Raw genomic sequence first — 10,481 nt, forward strand, 5'->3', positions numbered from 1 at the left:
TCTATAAAGTCTCTGTGCAGCAAATTGTGCCTCACTAGGCTACCGTTTCCTTTATTAATCTTGCCTGGCATAGGTTACATAGTCATCGTCAAATATAGACTTTGTCATATAAATCAATAAAGACGAATGACCACTCATCTCCATTCACTGCGTCTGATACAATGATCTCATACAAATCGACGTCCAACAATCCTTGTGGATCAAGTGTGGATTAATCCTCCTTATAATCGACTAGACTTCTTTCCTGTTGATCAATCCACACAGCAGTAGAACCGTCACTCAACTGGTCCTCAAAATGGGCGTGAGCTCCTTACAGCTACCATGCACGAATGGATGGGGTTCTGGGAGTTCTTCTACTCCCAAAGCCCAGTCCGAAGCCAGGCTTGACTTGTGACAGCTTGGTCCAACTGGCTGTTGCTTGGAGCGGCCCGCAGTCCCACATATCCACTACATCCCAGTTGCTCCGACACTTCTTGCAGGAATCTGTAAATTTTTTGGTTGAAAACGTCCACTTTTATTCCGGCAATATTTCTTATACTTGCTGGTGAAGAGCCGCGGTCCTCTGGTGTTCATACCAGAGTCTATGTTTATTCTGTGATCGTGCCTATGGCACCTCTACTCTTCTCTGGCTCTGTTCTGCACTTCCTGCCATACCTGTTGCACCAGTATGTTGTTATTATAACAGCAAATTTGAGACTTGGCCATCTAGTATTGTCCATGTATATATTATGCATATCATAATTGATATTTCACTAATGTTCCCAACTTTGGTTTTAATAAAGCAAGTGAATTATAGAGATAATGTCTGTCGAGCAGATTTGGCAAAATAGTTAGGATAGCTGCTGGTGAGATATGTAGTAACATGTGTCGGGGCCTCTGGGATATTTCTAACAAAACTGACGCCAGTTGATGAAAAGAAGCTATTGAATTCGGGCACTCTTTCTCATTGCGTTGCCAGTGTGTCAAACAACAACAACATACAATCTTTGCATTCTTTGGTGAGTTTAATCTCTGATGCGAGTGATGTTTAGATCCTAGAATCATTTTAGCCATCGTTTTCTATGTGTTATCAGGTTTTAAAAAAATGGGAATCACTTTTCGAAAATACTACATTTAGTTACCTTATATTTCTGAATTTTAAATTAAAATTAGCTAAATTATTTTTGTTGTAATTTTGTAAATGATATCAAATACAAAAATTGTTTTAGAAATGAGCAGTTGTCAATGTTTAAATTACAAAATTAAGTGTCATCCGTGGGTGGGGAGGGGGGGAGGACCGATATTATGCTGCTATTGTTTGCAATCAATGAGAAGTGTTATTGTTCGACAAAGATGCCTTCCATAGTCCTAGGGTTATAGTATTGGCTTTTAGAATAGTGACAGTTTTAAAAATCAACAATTGCTAATATGTTTGTATTATTGCAATATTAAAATTTAGCGTAGGCTTCAACCGGCGAGTTGGGAGTCGGTACAGTGTTGATCATTTGAAGCAACGAGAACTGTTACTCTACGGTGATGTGGTCCTGGGGTGACTGATCAAAGTTGCCCACGAGTTATAAATAGATAATTATAGATAGAGATAATTGATAATACTAACAAATACTGCTTTTCGAAAACTCTTAATTTAGTCACCTGCGGACTCTTGGCACTGCAAAGCTAACAAATTGCTCTAGTTATCCTGGGATTTGAGCACCAGTTGTAAGCAATAGCGACCATATTATGAAAGAGAAATATTACTCTTCGAAAATGATGAATTAAATTCTGGCAGTGGAGCAGGTCCTAAGGACGTGAGCCAGGTGGAAGCTTACAACCCATCCTCCAGTGTCTTGGGGTAAGAAATTAAGACGTTGGCTACAATTATATAGTTTGTGGCTGGCCCCGAGCCGGGGGCCAAGCTTGGGGAATAAAGGAACTCCCAGAACCCCATCCAGGTACAATAAATTAACGATATTTCCCGTGGAACTTTCTTTAGTTAGGAATTTTATGACACTTCGATGCTCAGTTTTGCCAATATCTCTAATTTTCCTAGACTTAATTCTTTAAATTCTCCCTGAAATATAAAATTAACTGAGACACATAAACTTAGGGCCTTTGTGTGCAGCTTAATACCCTTCACTTGGCCAACCTTTCTGACCGCCTGTGTCCACTTGGCCACATTTGACAGTTTTTGTGACAATGTCTGATCAGGGTGAACGGTTTCAACATTCTTGGCACGAATGTTGGCCAAGACAAATATTTTAAGACAACAGCAAATATGAAAAACGTGTAGAAATGATTCTGTAACCAGCATATTATGTAAACAATATACTCGTTCCAAACTCTCATTACCTACTGAGAGTTTGGAGCGAATATATTGACATAATATACTCGCTACAATCTCAATGTTAAAGTTGGGAGCTAGGATGGCTCCTGACAAGGTTATAATTGTTATAATAATTTAAAAAAATATGGGTCGGACCTCGGGGAAAAATAAGGTGAGGGATTATCCTTAAGGTTCGACCCCTGCGTTTACCTCTAATCAGTATAATAGTTAAGTGTTTCTCTTACCGGCAGGAGCAGCACCAAGTCCGTCCTGGGGGTGGTGGTGCTGGTGGCCACCTTACACGGCGGTGAGTCTCTACCTTCCCTTTCTCCTCACACTTTACACTTCATCTCCTCTACATCCACATACCAGCTGAACTACCAGCGATAACCAAACTACACATCAGAAGATGCAGAAGGTCGAGTTGCGTGGTGACCACCGGCCAGGTCGGACGCTCCTGAGGTCTCTCCGCACTGGCTAGTGTTTACGTTGGGTGATTGCTTGTTTGCCCTGCTGGTGGTGGTTTGCCACTGACAGGGTGACGTTTGCCTTCGCCATGGGGTCATCTCGCCCTCCAGTGCAGAGGACATTGTCGGCTGGTCTAGCGTTTACGGTGCCGGTGGACCATCCATTGGTTGGTGTCGCCCTGGTGGACGTGCTTCATGTGCAGCTGTCGGACCTGGTGGGCGTCCAGCTGCTTCAGGGCAACCGTGCTGTGGTCAAGTTCCGCCTCCAGGCTGCCTTTCAGGTGTTTCTCGAGCGTTGTGAGGGGCGTGTTTACCCACTCCCTGATTCAGCTGGCTCAGTTAAGGTGGTGAATCTTAGTGTCACCTTGACGTCTGTGGCGGTGCATGGTGCCCCCTTCGAATTTCAGGACGACTTTTTAACCTCCTGTTTTGAGCGATTTGGGACCGTGTTAAGTGTTCGTTGGAACAAGGTCGTTGCCGGGCACTGTGTTGGTATGCTTGACGGCTCCCGCACCCTGACGATGTCGCTGAAGTGTAGTGTACCGTCGTCGATGTCCGTGTTGGGTTACACGCTCCGCTGCTTGTACCGGGGTCAACCGCGCACCTGTTATCGGTGTGGTCACGAGGGTCACCTGGCTGCGGCGTGCGACGTGGGTGCAACTGGTAGGGTGCATGTTTTTCGTGCAGAGGATTTCCCGCCCTTGTTACGTTCGGACGGTTCTGAGGATGGAGTAGGTGCTGTGCCTGAGGCGCCTGATTGCCTGTCTGCTGCTCCGCCTGTTGGGGCGAGTTCTACGGCGACACGTCAGGTGACTGCTATGGCCCCTGGGGTTGTTGAGCCGGTGTGTGTGGGTGTCGGGCCGTCGCCTGAGCTGCGTGTAGTGAAGGATGTCTCGGTGGAGGTCCATGTCCCGCCCCCGCCTGTGGATGTGCTACCGGCTCCCGGGGACGCGGGTTCTGCTGTTTTAGAGGGGGTGCTTCGGCAGGGGGAGGTGCCTGCCGTGCCTGTGTGTGTTGGTGAGTGTAGTTCTGCTCTTTCCGTCCCTTTGCAGAAGCGTGCGCGTCGGTGTTCTGAGGCTGTTTCCCTGGATGATGTGGACAGTGTGGGTGATGTGGACTCTTCGGACGGTGCGGGTGTGGCCTGTGTGGATGTAAAGATGGTGGCCGTGCCTGCGGCGGGGCCTGCTGGGCGTGGTGTGGTGAGGCCTGTCTCTAAGCGTTCACGGCGGGCTCGGAGTGTGTCTCCCCTTCGTGGTGTGCCTTGGGAGGAGGTGGGGGAGTATGGTAATCTGGCGCCCCCCGCCGAGAATGGTGGTGCTGTGAGGGGCTCCGACGTTGCTACCTGTGCCTCTCCTCCTGCGTCTCCTGCTGTTGGATCTCCGCAGTGGGGGGTTGTCCCTGCTGATCGGGACCTCGTCGTGATGTTGCGGAAAGATGTGCGCCAGAGGGCCTCGGCTCCTGTGCCCGGTGGTGGGGTCGGTGCCGCGCCTGCGTCCCCTGCTGTATCCCCTCCTTCCTTGCTCCAGTCTGGGGATTGCCTAGTCCCGTCTGCTGGGGTCGTGCCCTGTAAGGGTCCGGAGTTGGGCCCTTATCGGGATGCCCGGGTGCTTCCGATCCCGTGGTGCTCGTCCACTGTCTGGGTGTCGCGGGTGAAGGAGTTTGTGTATAGGGTGCCGGATAGGATGTCTCAGCCGAGGGCGCCGCCTGGTGGCCGGCTGCCCGCTGACCTGCGGGTGATATGGGAAGCGTACTGCTTGCGCTTTCCGATACACAAGTTTCCGGAGAAGTATTAGTTCCCGTCTTGCGCACGCTGCTAAGCCGTGCATGGATCAGCTGCCACCGTGATCACGACGCCCCGCCCCCCGGTGCGGGGAGTCTCCCTCTAACGTTCGCCTCTGTTTTCGTCGCCACTCCTCTCTCTACGGCCCATCACATCTACCGCTTTTGACTTTCTTCTCCTCCTGACCGTCAACGCGTCTCCTTACATCTGTCCTGGTGCAGTCATCGGGAGGGTTACCCCTTCATGCAAACTGCGCCTATTCTCAAGAAGAAGAAGATGCAGAAACGACCATGTTTCGGTCGGTTCTGAACCATTATCAAGTGTGATACGACTTCATAATGGTCCACATGTCTTCATAATGGTCCAGGACGGACCGAAACGTCGTCGTTTTTTCATCTTCTGATGTATGGTTTGGTTATCATATCTTCAGCCACGTTGTGACTCATCATCTGCCTACCACAGGTGGAACGCCTGGTCGCGTCCCCCCTGTGGTACATCTCTCAGTCTACTGACTGCCTTACGTGCTCCATACATGCGTTTTGTTTGCCATATTTCAATATGATAAACAATGGATAAAGACTTGAGGTCGTTCCTGGCCTTTTATCACAGTTTGAACTTGAATATTATAACATGAATATACTCTTAGTAATCATTTAAAATTTAGTATCCTGTGCCTTAATGATGTAGTTGATGGTTGGAGAGTGTTTAGTGTTGTGTGTGTTGCCAACAGTGATGGGACTGTTCTGCTACAGCCACATCCCAGGGACGGAGGGTAACTCCTGGGTCTTCTGCCCCAGCACCTCCTGCTACACTGTTGCTGATTCCATCGGTGAGTCTTAGTCAAAATGTTTATTCAGGTAAAAGTACATACATAGATGAGTTACAAACATAATATTGGATTTATAGATAGAGTTAGTACATACAATACCTAAAGCCACTAGTACGCATAGCGTTTCGGGCAAGGTGTGGGGGGGGAAACACTTAGACTAAAACTTAATACTAATTGAGATTAAAGTATAAATTGTGTTGAAAGGGGGGGGGGAATAAAGGGGGGGGGGGAACATGGCAAAAATCAGCAATTATACAAGTTGGTCAACATCTTGAATCTATTCTCGTAATGGGAAAGTTTTGCTCTAATTATACTTGAATATTGGCATGAGTATACTTGAATATTGGCATGAGTATACTTGAACTACTTTTCAAACTTTTGCCTCATTTAAAAGCAAAACCAAAAAGTACCTAATTTCATCTTCGTAGTTTCCTACTCTGAGCTTTAAATTTGCTCTGTATCTAGTGTCACCCAATCTCCCAATCTTTATGTCCTTAACCCAAACAACTTTATCGTTGTGTTCATTGCTGTCTTCTTTTATGTGCTAACCATATGCTGTATTGTGCCTACTAATTTTTGTTAAACTACCATTCAAGCTGTCATTGCAATCAATCTGAGCTACCTACGTGCTTTAATATACCTACAATTTTCTCTCATCTTTTATTTTTTTCTTGCTATGTAACTGACCCCACACGATATGCAGCATCCGGGTGGGGTCTTGTGGGGCACTTGCGTACATTAACATATGGTCTTCTACTACCGCCCCCTATATTTTTGTATTTTGTCATTTTATTTTAGATATATATATACTGCCCGGGCTCATTGTATGCCTTAACTGACGTGATATATTTTCCACAGTGGGGGAAAGTGACTCGAAGCGTGGGTGTGCAGACAAGACATACCCAGACACGTGCCAGAAAGCCATGGCTATTGTCCCCAGCGACGACGTGTGCTTCTGCAACGCTCTCTTGTGCAACAGCGACGCCAGCACCCTCTCGCTCTTCTTGCCGCTCCTCATACTCCCTTACCTGCTGCACAAGTTCCTGTAGAATTAGGACAGTTGGTGCCAGTACTAGACACACTGTGACATGAGAGTTGTGTTGGCATCTACATGTTTCCTCATGACGCTTATCACAACAAACGTTGATACTCTCACTGGGCATAGGCTACAGTGCCTTCCTTTGGCATCTCACTTTGTGCAGTATCACATATACCAAAAATATCATCGTATTGTTGACTATTTATAGTGAAAATCATTTAATATTGAACTTCTATTTTGTGTTATGTAACCATAAACATTCATTTTCAAAATAAAAAAATGTAGACATTATTATCAAAATGTGACGACCCTTCACTATTTCCCCATTTTCAAACAAAAAATAATTGTTGGTTACTTGGTTTATTTTTCCATAGAGTTAGAAAATATAAGTGAAGTGGGCCAAATGGTGAAGATAAGAGTGTTTATAGGTGGCGCTGCCCTACAAGCCCTGGCCTCACCAGACTGGTGTAGTACCTAGGCTACAACACACCAATACATCTCATGCTGTATACTACACTTGTAATACCATTGTACTTAGTACTACACTAACATACATTGTTAATATATGTATCGATTGTTGTATTACTTGGTGAGAGTTGTGTATCCAGTTGTAGAATACTGGACTAGTTACACTAATGTTTTCAATGCTGCGGTATATTGTTATGGTGAATCACTGTATCTAAGGTTGTATTACATTTCTCTGGTAACACCATCATAGCTGGTGAGTGTATGGTGTAGACAACACTATACCGATGAGAGCAGTGTATGGCGTATACAACATTATACCGGTGAGAACAGTGTATGGTGTAGACAACACTATACCGGTGAGGGCAGTATATGGTGTAGACAACACTACCGGTGAGAGCAGTGTATGACAACACTGTACCAGTGAGAGCAGTATATGGTGTATACAACATTGTACCGGTGAGAGCAATGTATGGTGTAGATACACTGCTCTCACCGTTATAGTGTTATGGTGTAGACAACATTGTACCGGTGAGAGCAGTGTATGCTGTAAACAACACTGTACGGGTGAGAGCAGTGTATGGTGTAGACAACACTGTACCGGTGAGAGCAATGTATGGTGTAGATACACTGCTTTCACCGGTATAGTGTTATGGTGTAGACAACATTGTACCGGTGAGAGCAGTGTATGCTGTAAACAACACTGTACCGGTGAGAGCAGTGTATGCTGTAGACAACACTATACCGGTGAGAGCAGTGTATGGTGTAGACAACACTGTACCGGTGAGAGCAGTGTATGGTGTAGACAACACTACCGGTGAGAGCAGTGTATGGTGTAGACAACACTGTAACGGTGAGAGCAGTGTATGGTGTAGACAACACTAACGGTGAGAACAGTGTATGGTGTAGTCAACACTGTACCGGTGAGAGCAGTGTATGATGTAGACAACACTGTACCAGTGAGAGCAGTATATGGTGTAGACAACACTGTACCAGTGAGAGCAGTATATGGTGTAGTCAACACTGTACCGGTGAGAGCAGTGTATGGTGTAGACAATACTGTACCGGTGAGGGCAGTAACCCCTAGAGTAGCAGTACACGGGTTAACTAAGCCAACATGTCACTATAAGCAACACTACAGCGACAACTGTCTGTATTTAGTGCTGTTCTGTATTCGTGACATTACCAAACTCTGCAACTTCATATGTAAGCGCCAAGGAGTACAGTGCACTATGGCTCCCTCAGTATTATACTGTTATATTTATATAAATATTCACAGCACTGGAAGGTGAAAGAGCGGAATATTTCCACCAGAGATAAACTATTTAGCGTTTAACAGAGACTGTAAGAATCGTTGTATACCTGAACTACACTCTCAGTATTATGAGTATTATAGTGACAACAGTCACTGATACACCACAGTGTTATGAACGACACCTGCCAACCTACAATGCACCGCAAGAAGTTTACAACAGTAACATTGTTCATCTGTATATTCCATTTTCTTTATTCATTTCAGAACAAGTTTAGTAAATTAAAATGTGAAAATAATTTCTAGTTCAGTGGTTCTCAGACCCAGGCCACATTTCTTCCCCTTTGCGATGCTTGGGGAAGCATCACAAAGGGGAAGGAATTATTCAGTATAATAAAGAAATCTTCACAAGTATACCGTGCAAGCAGCCTATCCTTCGAATAGACAGTACGTTTTAATACTAAATGTAATAAATACAATCCTGACTTGGAATAGTACATAAATACACTTAATCGCCAGCATCGCACCAATATATTGTGAATATTAAAGTTTACCTGAAAAGCTGTATAGAAAACCACGACCTAACCTTGGGAGTGTAGGAGGACAAGCATGTAAATAGCATTTATTGCTTCTTAATTACAATTAGTACTTAACTTATAGCTATGTTGATATTACAATTTTATAAAACAAAACTAAAGTCTTTCAATAAAATATAAAGTAACTCAGGATATTTTCAAATTTTGTATAAAATATCTATTGTAATAAAACTGAAAAAGAAATTCTTTATATTTAAAAATTGTGTAAAGAGAAATTAACACCAAAACATTAACCTAAAATTTTGAGTGTCTCAACAGTAAATAAGAATATATAAGGAAGTAAATGTAACAGTACAATTAAGTTCATTTATATACTATGCCAACCCGTTCTCGCAAATTCGTAAAGTCAATATTGACTTATTAAATTTGCGAGAACGGGTTGACTATGCAGACAGTCAGGAATGTATATAGTACATTTAGTATTAAAACGTACTGTCTGTTAGAGGGAAGGGTTACTTGCAAGACACTTTGGAAGCTTCTAACTGCCAATTAACATTAAATGTGGAAAACGACTTAAAACACTAAGTTAGCCTGTCATTATTGACAGGTGAATACTTGAACATGGTCCATAAGGCTGTTAAGAACAAGGCGAGGAAGACACGGTGCAAGACAGCCATATGGCTCAAGACACCTGCCACCCTGGGTAACAACTGTGACACTACACACCACTACCAGGAAGTGCTCAACATGATGAAGAAGTTGCAATACAGTTCTGGAGGACCTGCTACACCTGGTTCACACCAAAAATATAGGAAACTCACCTTCAGGTCAATCATGCCAGGCACAGTCACGAGTCAACATATTCGTCATGCTACTGACAACACTGATGTGGAACCCTTTCAAAAACATTTAACGTTATTAAAAGTTTAATCCATTATACGGAAGATTAGTGTACCGTTTCCCGGTAGAGAATAAAGTTTCCTTCCTAACACTGGTGGCTTCGCCTATAGATAGATACCAGAGTTAACCTTAGACGGAGTGCTGCAGGAGGAAAGTGTTCCAAAATTATATAAGACATAAGGCAGCATGGAGTTGCATGTAGTATTAGACCTGAGTTAGTTTGTCCTTCACAAACTGTAGTGAGACAGGTGAAGAACAATAGTCTTCGCCACGTATATGTTACCATAGCTGTTGTAGAAGTGAAATTGATGTAGATATTTTGTATTTTCTTGTGTTGTACTATGCTTGTAGTGAGTGGCGTTACACCCAGGGCTTTATTATCTATTACATTTTATGGAGTACTTTATTGATTTTAATGTATGTTGTACAAACTAGTCAATAAAGTTTATCATAAATATCTGTGTATACACTGTTATACCTTGAGGCGAATAACAATACCAGCCCGCAGGTGAGTCAGGTGACAACTTGCTCAACACTAAACATCACACAACTCCCAAGACATTAATTTACCTGAGGGCCACTAACCATAGTGGCCTCGACGAGGAGAGGAAGCCGGCGGCTTGTCGAAGGCCCCCTCCATTTATCTTGATATTTTACAGGTAGATTTTAAAACTTAGCACAGTTTTGGCATTTACATCTCCGGCGGATATGCGGTTCCATGGGTTTATAACTCTGTGGGTGAAAAAAGCATCTGTTTTTTTTTTTTTTTTTTTTTGAGATATATACAAGAGTTGTTACATTCTTGTACAGCCACTAGTACGCGTAGCGTTTCGGGCAAGTCCTTAATCCTATGGTCCCTGGAATACGATCCCCTGCCGCGAAGAACCGTTTTTTCATCCAAGTACACATTT

General features: G+C 44.0%; 1 protein-coding gene across 2 annotated transcripts in view; it reads left to right on the forward strand.

Moving 5' to 3' along the window:
- LOC123771324 (uncharacterized) overlaps positions 1–10,027 on the forward strand; it is a 33,346-nt gene extending 23,319 nt beyond the window's left edge. For both annotated transcript variants that reach the window (XM_045763835.2, XM_045763828.2), the window contains exons 2-4: positions 2,554–2,609; positions 5,280–5,378; positions 6,237–10,027. In XM_045763835.2, coding sequence (XP_045619791.1) covers positions 2,554–2,609; positions 5,280–5,378; positions 6,237–6,427 — 346 coding nt within the window. In that variant the 3' untranslated portion in view covers positions 6,428–10,027. The remainder of the gene's footprint in view (positions 1–2,553; positions 2,610–5,279; positions 5,379–6,236) is intronic.
- Positions 10,028–10,481: the final 454 nt, after the last annotated feature.

Source organism: Procambarus clarkii, chromosome 14 (assembly GCF_040958095.1).
Source record: "Procambarus clarkii isolate CNS0578487 chromosome 14, FALCON_Pclarkii_2.0, whole genome shotgun sequence".
Lineage (NCBI taxonomy): Eukaryota > Metazoa > Arthropoda > Malacostraca > Decapoda > Cambaridae > Procambarus > Procambarus clarkii.